A 14,529-nucleotide genomic window follows, 5' to 3' on the forward strand; every position below is an offset into this window, starting at 1 on the left:
TATTTTCATCAATTATAACATAATATACACACATAATTTGTATAGCTGATGTGCGCGCATTTTATTGCAGGGGTGTAAAAAAAAAATGCTGTCGTATTATTATTATTGTTAATATTATTACCATTTGTGCAATTCCGCTCGTCTTCTGCGTTCAGACAATCCGAACGACCGTTGCAAAACTTCGACAAGGGTATGCAACTCGAGTCAGCACATGTGAAATCTGATTCAGCGCAAGGTGCGAGCATGGGGTCTATACCACATCAAGCGTGCCACAAGAAAAGCATTAGAATATTAAGAACGTGAACATTGAAAAAATAATGTTATTTATTAACATTACTTTAATATATTACGTAATTATTAATTAGTATATATTATAATATGTAAAAGTGTTATAATAACATAACATATTATTATAATCGTCATCATATATATTTACTATACACGTGACACACAGATAGGACAAAATCTAATGAACTTTTGAAAATGTTTTTGTTTTTTGTAAGCTAAAGTATAACTCTGAAGGTGCAGTTAAATTATCAGATAATAATAATGATAATATAATACTTTAAGCTATGATTTACTGTCACGTTTATGTCGTATACCTAATCATATAAATCAATAAGACTTACTTCAAAAATCAAAATTGTCCTCATTTAATTAGTCTCTATATGAAATTGTTATATTTGCGTTATTATCTAAATAACTATTTCCGAGGAAGGGAAAATTAAGTTTTGAATGATTTATTCTCTGACATTAATCTATTCTTTTGATATTTATAAATATTATAACTTATTAGTAATCAACAATCATACAAAAGTACAGGAAAATATAAAATATATTATATTCCGTTTTATGTGTATCAAAGAATATTGTAGTATATTGTTATTGTAATCCAATTTATAAAGTCTGAAGTCCACGTCATAAAAATTAGGAAGACATTCAAAAATAATGCAAGGTTAAATAAAGATTAATAAGTTCACTAGATTTTATCCTAAGTTGAACAGTAAGATTTACGTACATATTTTTTATTTATCATATTAATAAATGTATATGTATATAAGACGTATTTAGGTTATTATTTTAAAAAGACACTTAACACGTTCACAGTACACAGTAAAAAAATAACCACCATAAGTATTTAAAAAAAAAAATTATTTATAAAAAAATAAAATATGTAAAATTATAATTAAATTTTAATCATGAAATTTTTTTTTTATTTCTATTGTACCTATATGCTGAATGGTGCAAAGAAGCTACTTTATTTTTGAAATTCATGAATTTATGATAATTACTTTTAAACAGAGCTTGCATTTGAAAAAAAAATTGTTATGCGTTATTTACAATTAAAAGATAATACAAATTTTAAGTTTATCGTTACCTATTCAGAATTTAAACATTATTCAACTTTTGCATTTATCGTTATTCAGAATTAAATTTTTTTAATTATAACTATTAAATAATTGGAAATTGATTATTTCATGTAATTATATACTACATGACATATGTAACGTTTTGCGCTATGTTTTGTTTTATGTTATTTAATTATTTATGCTTATCGTTTTCCGTTATAATTAAGTTTTCAAATTTTAATCGTTTTTTGTCAAATATAACGTTATTATAACTTTGTAAGCCTTACTTTTAAATGTAGTATAATAGTATAATACACCATCTCAGCAAATCATTTCTAATAAACTGTACATATTATATTATTATGCAGTTATTTGTATAACCGGCCAAGAAAATTAAAAAATATCTGAAATAGTTTCCCAAATTCTTCAAAACAATTCTTATTTATTTGTATCAGCAGCTCCCTTTACTAAATAGTTTACTCAAAAGTAAACTATATTCAATGTGTAACACATAAACTTTTTATATTAAGTTCAACATAATATCAATAAAATAAAAACTGAGTACAAAAGTTGTTTAAAAAGTCAATGTATTTTTAAATTTAAAGGAAAATTAATTTTTATTTGATCTTGAATATACTGATTTCAATAGGATTTAATTTTTTAATTTCTTGTTACATAATGCGTATTTCTATTGTATTATAATAGTAAATATAGGCAATTACTTGAAATACTTAAAATTAAACTAAAATTCTTAATATCCTTTTAAAAAAGTTTAGCGTTTATTGTATCTAACATATCTAATACCGTATACCTATAGATACAAAGCTTTGTTGAGTGTTGCTTTTATTTTATTCGTGGTTTATTATTGACTATACCGAACTAGATGTGCGTAAATGATATGAAGTTAATGTGCATTCGTGAAAAGCTGTGTTAGAAGTACAATAAAATTATTATATTACAAGTACATTTTCATGTAGTACATTGTAGAATATGTAAGTGCAATATGATATTTTCTACACCAGTGTTATTTTTAGAAAGCGACAACAACCGTTAAAATGATACAATTATAGGTAGTTTATTTTTATACTCGGGAAATTCAATAAAATACAGTAATTTGACTTCCATTGCACGGATGAAGAAGATTATAAATTTCGTAAGAAGTGTATAATATAGTACCTGTACCAAAACTGACTGAACTGTCGCCACCCGGTATTCCACAATTAACCTCATCTTCTCCGTTGCTGCATTCAGTTTTTCCATTACACCTTTTGTCGATGGACAAACATTTACCATCGTGACATTGAAATTCTTCAGAGCCGCAATTAGCTAAACAATAAATAATAAAGAAATTAAACATTATAACATTTTTTCAAAAAGAATTGAAGTTTCTGCAGCTGTTTAATAAATCATTGTACTTATAAAAAGTGCACTTAATAGTTAATTATACAAAATGTTATAAAATAAATGTAGTATCATAATTATTGATAATAAAATATATTATTTACAGCAATTTTCTTCGTCAGATCCGTCATCGCAATCAATCCGTTGGTCGCATTCTTTTCTTCTGTCAATGCACTGATCTGTGCTTCGGCATGAAAATGAATTTCCATCACAAGCCTTTTCAGCTGTAAAACATTATAAAAAATTGTTTATAATCACATTATTAAAATCAGCGTAGTATTTAACCCGGAGCAATATACTGGACAATACACAATTACGAACGTTTTCCATAAAGCATCAAGTGCAAATTTTTCAAATGTACTATGATATATAAGTTATAGTACAAATGATAAGTGAAAATACTAAATATATCCCATTAAAAAAAAAAAATTTAGACACCACCAATAATTTATTTAACATTTGTATACAAGCGCCATTGTATTATGGAATCTTATACAGTTATACAAAAAGGCTTAGGTAGTTTTACATATGCTTGCAGCGTATAAAGTTAACATAGCAATTTTATTCTAATGTTTAGTGCAAAACTATACTTATAACTTATACGTGATAGATATATATAAATATTTTTATCGTGTAGAAATGTGGTTAATAAATAAATTTATCTTATAAATTAAATCTATTTTTTTATATTATGATAATTATACAAAAATGTGTAAAAAGATTTTAGCGCTAGACATGTGAAACATTTGTATGTGGCGAATTCCAAGCTAAATTTTGACTCAGTAGATTTTTAACATACTACAATTAACTTCATCCGAACCGTCCTGACAATTTTTTATTCTGTTGCATACTAAGGAGTTTTCGATACAAAATGATGTAGAACGACATTTGAATTGTTCAGCGGTACATTCTGTGATGATAAAATAAATTATCGATAAATCAGTTTAAGTAAAAGCTCAGTCACCAAATTATATACAATACCTAATTATAACTTAATGAAAAATCTATGTTAATTTTGTAGGACATTAAATTATTTAATACTTAATATTAATTAATTAGATTATATTTGTACACAATCGATAAAAACGTACTAATTTTATTAAATTTGTTAAGCTTAATTATTAGTTAAAAATATTTGTTTTTATCTATTCGTATATAATACATATAGTTACATAATATTACATATCTATATAGTATAATTATATAAAATTTTTTTATACAAAATATATCTACCTAAAACTTTTGAACAGTTTCAAATATTTCCGATTTTTACAAATAATTGTCTAAACATAAATTCAATTCGTTTATAAATACCTATAAGTTAATAACTAAAGATACTTAAAGAAAACATAAAATTAAATAATTATATTTTTTAGATATTACATTTTATTAATATCTAGTACACTAATTAGATGTTTAAATAAATAATTTTTATCTATTACATAATATTATAATCTATTTATATACATTATAAATTTGTTATTTACATTTCAATTTCACCAAAAAGTTTTCAAATAATGTAACATATTTTACTACAGTTATTAAAAATGTTTTTGTAATAGCTTGTGTAGGTTTAACCTAATATTAAATGAAATCAATTTTTTTTTCACGTGAGAGTTTGATTACGTTTTTCTTTAATATTTGTACAAATTTATGTACCTACATATACATTATGTATATTACACACGTATCCGTGCATGCACGTACATAAGTTTTGGATTCTATAAAATGAAAGTTATATGGATATGCTATACATTATTAATGGACATGAACTTTTAAGAACCGAATAATTTAGTTTTTAGACAAATATAAACTTACTTAACTGAATCTGAAATATGATTATTTTAACGGTAAACTATAACTAGAAAAACATTAGGTAATTTTTTTGAAAGTATATTTTATATATATATTATTATTTGAAGTTTTAAAATGAAACAAAGTTATTTATAATATATATATATTTAAATATTGTTTTGTATTTAATTCATAATATATTAAATATATTTTCAAAAATTACCATATAGTAATTAATAATTAAATTTAAAGCCAAGTTTAATACTTAATATAGTAAATAGCATCAGACGAAATCAAAGAAGTATTGAGTAATAGGAATATGGATTAAATTAAAGCAACTTATAGATCGTTCATGCATCAAAATAAAAGGAAAAACGTTAACCCTAACGTTATTTTTTTAACTGCTCAGGGGTAAAGTTTTGAATTAAATTATAATATAATGTGATAGAAAAAAATAACAGAAAATTCAGTTTTACGATTCGACCAATATAATGATTAAATAATCGTTACAAAATAATAAGATAGAAAAAGGTGAAACGATGTTCATTTTTATAGCTACCGTATATTATGTGTTTCTATTATTGACAATATTTGCAATTGCCTACAGGTTATATTAAACTATAATTAAAACTAAATTATGTTAAAGTAACTTAATATATAAAATAACAATTTCTTAGATCATTATAAATTAATATAAAATTAACAAAATCAATAAGAGTAAAAAGACTTCAAAACAAATGATAACGAATATCGTTTTTAATAAACTAGTATACCAATAATATCATAATCTACTTAAAAACTGTTGATAATATTTACTGGCGACTTGTTTTCAATGGGTAAACTTGTAATATGTGATAATATTGTTTATTTTTTATGCGAATAACATGAAATAGTTATTAAAAGTTTTCAAATTTTATGCAGATCAAAACTATAAAAATATAAAATAAAAAAAAATACCACTAGTTTAAGTACTATCCTATAGCCGATTATACAATGCTTCTGTAGGTAGATATATTCACTAATTGTATTAAGTTAAACAGTGAACACTAAAATATACAGAGTTCAGTACCTACTTCTTTAGTGACTAGTATTTACATTTCACTTCCTACTCTTCCAAGTTTTTGCAATTACTATGTCAATTTTATACAATTTATGTTACTGCTATTAATGCCCCAATATAATTCTCATAGGACAAAAATTAATAATTAAAGATACCTACTTGATGTGCCTAATATAGAAAACCAATAATCAATTAGTGATTTACGGTAAAATACCACACTGAAAAATTAAAACCTTATTAGCCAAAATAAAATTCGTATTAATGAAGGCAATAAATAATATAAATATGAATCAATGAATGATATGTAATGAATTACCAAATTCATTTTTAGAATCCATTTTTCTGTAATGTAATCACATAAATATGTAAATATATCATTGCATTTCGTTGAAATGAGTAAAAAATAATAATAATAGATTAATCAACTTCAATATTTTTCATAAATACATTTTCGTAATTTAATACGACAATCAATAGAAACTACGAATACCGTATCATACGTTTTAGGCATTTTAGCATTACCATATATATTGTCTACGCACATATTAGTGATTTATGTGTGTTAATTTTTCATTGATTATATTTATTTTATGCTAAATGTGCTAAATAATTGTTCGTCGCCGAGTCGTTTAAACGACCGTAGAAAAAATTACCACTCGGCAAACGTTTCAAAATAATAACGTTCTTCAATTTTTTTTTTTGTTTTCAATGAATCTAATAATCGTTTTTCTGATTTAATAACAATAATAAAATTCATTGTAATATGGCACAATGTACAATGGTCTGTGCCCTATGGGTATCAAGTTGAAATATTATGTTTGTTGTTGCCAACCGTATTTGAAACGTTTGAATAATAAGTATTCGCGCGCCGACACGCCGATAAATGGTAAATTATTATTAGACAGATGGCGTTCGTGTTCGGCGTCCAATTGGTGGGAGAGATAATTTATTTTGTTTGGTTGTCTACACTGCAACGAGTGATTCCGATCTTTCGTCTTTCTTTTCCACTCTCGCGTTGTTAGGTTATCTCGTGCGTGTTCACATCGTTCTCGAGACTTGTCCTGTCTCGATTGAATTTTTGTTTTTGATCGCGCGCGTATAGCACACCACAATGTCCAAAAGAGGTAAGTAAAATTGTCTTGTTTCATTTACAATTGTCTATTAACTACGGAATCACTAAAAACTTATATGTCGGACAACCGAATGTGTTCGTGTTGACGCCCTGCCGTTCGTTTGACGTTTTTCGATCGCACTTAATACACGCGTTGGTCGGCCATCGCGGCGGGCTGCGCAAGAGGTTATATACACAAATTTAATGAAATAATGTGCTTTTTTAGGACGTGGTGGTTCCGCCGGAGCCAAGTTCCGTATTTCTCTCGGTTTGCCAGTCGGCGCCGTCATCAATTGTGCCGATAACACTGGTATGTATAACTTAACAGTTTAATGTAATAACAAAGTATTTATTTTTGTCACGTGTAACTACTAGGCGCAAAGAACTTGTTCGTCATTGCCGTCCAGGGTATCAAAGGTCGCTTGAATCGTTTGCCGGCTGCTGGTTCGGGAGACATGATCGTTGCTACGGTCAAGAAGGGAAAGCCAGAACTCCGTAAAAAAGGTAAAAATCATTATGTTTGTTATTTCTGCATTTTATTTTAACGTGTGTATTAATTTCTATATTTATTTCAGTTATGCCTGCAGTAGTGATTCGACAACGAAAACCTTTCAGAAGGAAGGACGGGGTGTTTTTATATTTTGAAGACAATGCGGGAGTAATAGTAAACAATAAAGGCGAAATGAAAGGTAATTGATGCATTAATTATAATATTTACTTAAACATTTAGTCATTCCTATTATTTTAATTTAGGGAGTGCTATTACTGGTCCTGTTGCAAAAGAATGTGCAGATTTATGGCCTAGGATTGCATCAAATGCCAGCAGTATTGCTTAAATTTTGTTAAATCGATAATTTGTCTTGACATCAAATAAATCCCAATCTTTACTGTAATTTTTGTGTTTTTATTTCTAGTATTAATGTTCTATAATTAGTATAAGATTATAAAGTTCTAAATGGTTACTAGAAACGATATTTTATTAGTTAAATAGTTGTATTAGCTAAAATTTAAGCAAGTATCTCTTTATTAATAACAAATCACATGGATACATTTGAACTGGTATGAAATAAAATATCCAATTTATTTTAAATATCGTAAAAAAGTTTTGCCAACTTAAATAGTATTTTTATTTTTTACTTTGAAGGTACCATTGAAATACTTGTTTAAATATTTTTTGAGAAGGTCCATTAAATGATAGGAAGTAGACATTTTATTAAATACTAAATGAGAATAGTTTTTGAGCTATCATAGTTAATACTAGTTGTTAAATTTAAAAAAAAATGAGAACAGTTATATTTTTGAGTTCTGTATCAATTTTAATGTCTTTTTAACCTTTCAACTGAAGAAAATATATCTTATTTTAATTATTTAAATTTATATTATGTATTAAATATTTAAAATAATATGGATAGTTTTAACCAAAATTAATAAATATTTACTAAATCATAAATATCTAACTATTAAATTATATCATACAGAACATTATTTTATAATTTAATGTGAGTCTATAGTTTCTCCAAAATTTATCAAATAAAGGCATGTATTTCATTAATACATTCTAATAACAATTATTAAATTAGAAATTTAACATAGTAATAAAAGAAGAGTTATACAATAAATTATTCAACTGTGTTAATGTTGTGTAGGTATACCCAATTAAATATTTTAATTTAACAGTTCAAAATAATTATTTATGTTAATATATTTATTAAATCGTATTGCTTTGCATTAAAATAATATTAAATCAATAAAAAAAATAAATACTAACTTATTATTAGTGAGTACATGATATAGGGTTATATACTAATTAATATTTTAATATATTTGTGTGATTGATTATGTGCTATTGTAATAGTCAGTAATTAAACTAGAATTTAAGTTTATTGGTATTCTTGGTAAAATTATGAATGACATTCAAATTTTATTTCATTGAAATTAATGACTACAAATAACGATGCAATGATCTAACTATTTAATATATTTTTGATGAAGAAACATTTACAAATGAATTTCTAAAAATACCTAATTTAATAACTTCTACTTGAATTAATTTTGAAGGTTATATAGACTTAAACTATAATTTAAAGTTGTTATTTCATACTAAAATATTATTTTTAAATAAATTAGATAGATATTACATGAACACTATTTTAAAATAATTTAATAAGTATTTACAGGTATGTAGTAAATTCATAAATAACATAAATTTATTTTCCAAAGTCGAATTTATAGATATAATTGATAATTTATTTTTTTTTTTTCTAAAAATGTTTATAAATTACATTTTAAATTATCAGGTGAATATTACTAGTTAGATGTTTGATGGTAAAGACCGATTATAAATTTTTTTTTAACTGTATATATTATAATATTTAAAATATTCGATGAACGTGTGTAAAATATGCTTTAACTCCTAACTTCTTTAATATGGTAACCAATTTAAAATATTGTGATGATACATATATTATCGAATTGAATAAACGTATGAAAAATAATATTAACGCGTGGCAAGGTTACATAATAAATCTGATAGAAAAAATTAAGTATACAATATTCGGTCGATAGTCAATAGTAATATATTGGTTTAGATTTTATTTATGATGACTGCAGAGTAATATATGAACACATATAGAACATACTAGGTAATAAAAATTTATAAAAATATTGCTTACAAGATGAAAAAATATGGATTGGATACCTACGTTTCGGGTAGAGGCACTCATCTCGGAGGTATGATGACTTGCGCCCATGATGATCAGTCACCATTGAACATTTATTCAAATTCAAATTTTTGAGGTTTTAAGAATACCTAGTTTAAATTTATATTTCCAAACAAATTTCTTTTTTTTTTATAAAAATGCCCTTTTTAAGTTTTGATTATCTTGGAGATGATAACCTATTTTTTGAAAGCGTTAAAGTCGTTTGTTGATAAATTATAGGTATCTACAATGAATACCTACTGACACAAATAATTTAAAAAATTATAAAATGTGCATGCATTGATTTATTCAAAAAATAAATATATACCTACGTTTAAATTAAATTTTGATAATTAATCCATAATAAATGTATTTATTAATTAGAGCATAGATATATAAATTGCATTTCTCATTATGGTATGATATTTACTATTTTACTATTTTTGAATTTTTCTTATTTTGTCGAAAATCGGTATGAATCGGCATCTGGAGAATAATGGATTCATGGATAAACGTGTAGATAATATGCAGTTATGCCTACGTAATAATATTAAATTGTGCACGTGAATTTTACAAACATAATAGGTAATTGAAAATTTTTCAAATATGCAATAGGTACCTAGGTATAAAATTTGGCCATTTAGATTTTAGACGCATTGTACTCGTACTTATACGGTTACACAATATAGGTACACATAATCTACCTAGAACTTAATAATAATATTCGTTTCGCAGCAATCGAAATTCGTAGAAGCGCTGCGACAGTGCACGCATGCCTGCAGTTACCTATGTGCAGCGCGTAGTCGGAACACAATTTAATTACTATAATAAATACTGTATTGTGTATTTGTAAGTTTACAGCCTTTTTGAAGTTGTTAAACCGTTATATATATATAATATGTACGCGAATAGTGCTACGACACCCATTACAAGTTTTATGGTCAATGATACAGCGGTCGCGCGGGAGCTTCACACCATGTTCGGGCGAGAAACATCGCGTAAACGTACATATTATTATTACGACACGCCTAGACAAATGTCAAAGTTATTTTCCGCGTACAAGCATAATATAGGTAGGTACCTACATATTATATTTATATACGGTTCGTAAGTAACGTTACATAATAATATGTGGCCGGTGTGTACTGTAGGTATATTGCGGTTTTGCGCACATCCGTACTTTTTTATTCGTTTTTATTTCTCACTTAGTAACAAAGTTTATACACACATATAATATTATACGGGCCGCCGTACTTAATGTCATGCCATAGATACAGGTATACGTGCAGTGCCGACGAAGGAATTTGAGATATTTGGTTATTGACCGCATTTATATCATAGGTACCTATATGCATAATTGAAAACAAAAAAAAAAAAATAAAAAATACACTTATCACGCTGGCGTGCGATATCAACACGATTAACCCATGTACCTTATAAGTTATAACTATATACAATAAAGTCGTGCTCATACAGCATATTTTTTACATATCTTAGATAATTAATTGTAGATCTATAGATATTAAATATAATAATAGTATTAATTAAGTCTGCCGTGCATTTGGTTGAGATTTAGTCGATCTTTAGGGAACTTTATTTTATTATATTAATAATAAGTTTATATTTTAAAAGGCAAAAACATTTACATTATCACGTCCCCTATATTCTTATAGTCCCTATATATACCATCCTTAAAGTCGATTTAAATATTTATGAAGCGTTTAATTTTCATTAATCGAATATTAGTTACTTATGGTTTCAACGAAAAATAATACACAATAAATTATAATTTAAATTGTATAAGTATAATGTAATTAAAACGAAAAAAATCAAAAATAAGTAAGACATTGACTCATAATTCTTAATTTTTATTAAAAGTATTGAAAATAAAATGTTTTAACTTCCGAAATGTGTCTAAACGTTGGTTAAAGATAAAAATAAAAAACCATTAACTCCTAAAATCTAGTCTCGTATTTACAATTTTAAAACTTAAGTACATCTATAAAAAAAAAACGTTTGAGTAAGTTTTATAATAGGAGTATAACGTGTTTCTATTACATCGTTGATATAAGTGGTTTTTAGTTAATTTTTTATATAACTCATTTAATCAAATATAATTGTTTTATTTATTCAGAAATTATAATATTGAAAATATAAACGTGATTAAAAAAAATGTAAATAATCTGATTAATTTTAAATAATATTCATTGATTATTAATGATACAAATGAATTATGACGTGAATAATGTAGCGGTTCGTATATTGCCCTGATTAAAGATAAGTGGCATAGCGAACAGTTTTGGTGCAAAATTATGTATGGAAATATTAGTTTCTCTAATAAATAGTATGTCAAGCTAATATACTCGTAGATTGAATAAGGGCACACATTATGATTGCCTTATGGGCGACTGGATGCCAATGATGGTTAGCATACTACTGCGAGTAACTGAGTCCTGGGTAGCGCCACACAAATACACGATAATACAATATTAAAGTGTTGATTTATATATTTTATAATGTTCATAATGTGTGTTGTTATTATTACGAAAAAATGAACAAATTGATACGGGTAAAATGCTTCCTTTAAATGCGTGCGTGTGATGTAATAAACTTAGATATCCGATTCCGATACGTCTTTAAACAATATGGATTTTAAAAGAAACCACGCGGCGTGATGCGGCAAAGAGAAGAATTACGTTTTAAACACAAGTATAATAATATAGGTATTTGGTTATACATATATATTTATAAAACATAAAGATTATGGTGGTTCAATAACGTTTTCGTTTCGTTGTGGATTTCGAGTATTTGACGAAAATATCTACAGTAAAAATATACGTGAGTACCCTTTTATAACTATGCGTAGGTACCTATATATTAATTATTATATATCGATAACCTTAAAAATGAAAAATATTTAACACCGATGTAGAAACTATTATGATGGATGTCTCAGAAAGAACCCACGCCCAAATATAGTATCTGCCACAAACTCGAGAAGTAAAATATCGCAAACAATTTGCCTCGTGGCTATCAAAAGTCCAATACCTTATTACTCTAATGTATCAAGCACGATTATTATATATAGGCCAATGTGGCACTATCTAATATTGTTATCCCGTATTGCCCTTGTTTCCAACACTTATGTAATAAAGAGCAACAATCCACATATTATAATATATATACATAATTTTATGATTTGTTTTACTTTATAATATGTCTATATTGACATAAGCATTATATGACGCAATGCCTCGCGGAGTGCTTACAATATCATTATCTATATACAGGGTGTTTTACTAAGCTTGTTCACCCCTATCCATCATCCTATAACCATGAATTTATTCAAATTTTAATTTTTTGAATTTTTTAGGTAAAATCATTGGCCATATTTTAATATTTTTGATATTTTTAAATATTTTATTGTGGTAATACTAAAGTTTTATTTTTCAAAGGAGAATTAGATATTCTTTTTCACTGTAAATGTATTATTAAGCTGATAATTTTTTTTTTTTATTATTTGATGTATCAAAAGTAAAATTCAAATGAGTAGTTTCTCAATTATTACGTTCTATACATCAAAAATGATAACAAAAAATAACAAGAATGGTTCATATGATATATTTTAGTCTATAATAGATACTAGATACCCAATAAGTAATAAATAAGTAGTAGGTACTTATTATATTCAATCAATAAATTAATTTAAATAACTGAAATGCTAAAAGAATAATATTGGTTAGGTAGGTGGGTATTAAAATATTCAAATCATTATAAAGAATTACACTTGTGATTGGTTTCTATTATCGTCCTGTATAGACCATAAATAAAATATAGTTTACAGCATAAATAGTATATATTTCCGTTTAAATGTCTAACGGAAACTTATATTTTTTTTAACTAACAGTAACTATTACTTTCTACAATATATATATATTTGTTCGGCCTCTTTGAAACGCATAATTTTAGGCATGAGAAACGATTATCCGGAAAAAAAATGTACGTACATATAAATAATAAGCAGTTATGTTTAAAAAAAAATGTTCGCGTGAAACGTGTCGATTATTCAATGAGAAGATAAAACGGACTGTTTATTGCGATATTTAATATCGAATATTATATTATTTTCAGATTTTGGTTTTGACATTCGTATGCAAAAATCGACATAAAAAAATTTCGTGTGGGAGTTGGAGGGGAAGAGACGCACATGCGATTATACGTTTGAATAATTATTTAATTGACGTTTCGGCGTCTTCAATATGTATAATATTTTCATACACGATTGAGATCTTCATTGTATACACTTGCTGCAGTATAAATTATAAAAGGGGATTGGTGCGCAATGCATCTTATTAGACCGACACATTTTTTTTTCTAAGAAGATTATTACAAACACACTGCACGTGCGATTGAGCGAGTATAGTATTACTATGTCTATTCACAAATATTATATACTTTAATATACTCAGTCCATCTCATCGTTTTTCTAAAAAGTTCTTCATAAATTTCAATTATTTAACGTCCAACGACATCGACGAGACAATATTTTTGTATACCGCAGAATACGGAGCGGCAAAAATGTCGTAAATCATGTAACGAGATGCGCTTGAAAAAATATAAATAAATATAACATCATAGACATACACACGAATGATGCAATGCATTATATAATATATATACTACGCGAGTAGGTACCCTACTATCGGTTTTCGGTTCACATTTGTATAGTGAAAACTTCGTGACCAAAATACTAATCGCTCTACCGACACGGTCGAGCGTGTAAAACAAACAGCCGACTAACGACAAATGATCTATTGGGCACGTAAGAGCGAAGAGAAAAAAATGATTTTTTCCCCTCACAAATCGTTTAAATATCTTTTATTTTATTTTTCAAGGTGTGCGCGGCGTGTTATAATATACAGACGAGATTTTTGGCGTGGGACTTATTAACTATACGACAGAACAACAACGAAATTATACCTGTCGATGTCTCTCGCGACGAAGACACTCAATAGCATACTTAAATATTAACTAACTTTGTTATAACTGCTATTCTGATCAATATTAAAAAAAATTTTTTTAAATATTTATTAGAAAAAATGTTTTTAACATAAG

At 26.3% G+C, this 14,529-nt stretch overlaps 2 protein-coding genes across 9 annotated transcripts in view; one reads left to right on the forward strand and one right to left on the reverse strand.

Moving 5' to 3' along the window:
• LOC112596242 (basement membrane-specific heparan sulfate proteoglycan core protein) overlaps window positions 1-14,529 on the reverse strand; it is a 155,109-nt gene that overhangs the window by 31,510 nt on the left and 109,070 nt on the right. For 4 of the 8 annotated variants that reach the window (XM_025341751.1, XM_025341755.1, XM_025341750.1 and 1 more), the window contains 4 exons: window positions 3,550-3,660; window positions 2,855-2,974; window positions 2,526-2,675; window positions 122-250 (listed from right to left, as the gene is read on the reverse strand). In XM_025341751.1, coding sequence (XP_025197536.1) covers window positions 122-250; window positions 2,526-2,675; window positions 2,855-2,974; window positions 3,550-3,660 — 510 coding nt within the window. The remainder of the gene's footprint in view (window positions 1-121; window positions 251-2,525; window positions 2,676-2,854; window positions 2,975-3,549; window positions 3,661-14,529) is intronic. The other 4 variants (XM_025341752.1, XM_025341758.1, XM_025341756.1 and 1 more) reach the window with 2 other exon arrangements.
• LOC112596243 (60S ribosomal protein L23) lies at window positions 6,596-7,608 on the forward strand. Its single transcript, XM_025341759.1, has 5 exons — window positions 6,596-6,728; window positions 6,942-7,025; window positions 7,091-7,219; window positions 7,291-7,404; window positions 7,469-7,608. The coding sequence occupies exons 1-5, from the start codon at window positions 6,716-6,718 to the stop codon at window positions 7,549-7,551; spliced, it is 423 nt and encodes a 140-aa protein (XP_025197544.1). The 5' UTR covers window positions 6,596-6,715; the 3' UTR covers window positions 7,552-7,608.

The sequence above is a fragment of the Melanaphis sacchari genome, unplaced genomic scaffold (assembly GCF_002803265.2).
Source record: "Melanaphis sacchari strain LSU unplaced genomic scaffold, SCAv2.0 Contig310_pilon_pilon, whole genome shotgun sequence".
Lineage (NCBI taxonomy): Eukaryota > Metazoa > Arthropoda > Insecta > Hemiptera > Aphididae > Melanaphis > Melanaphis sacchari.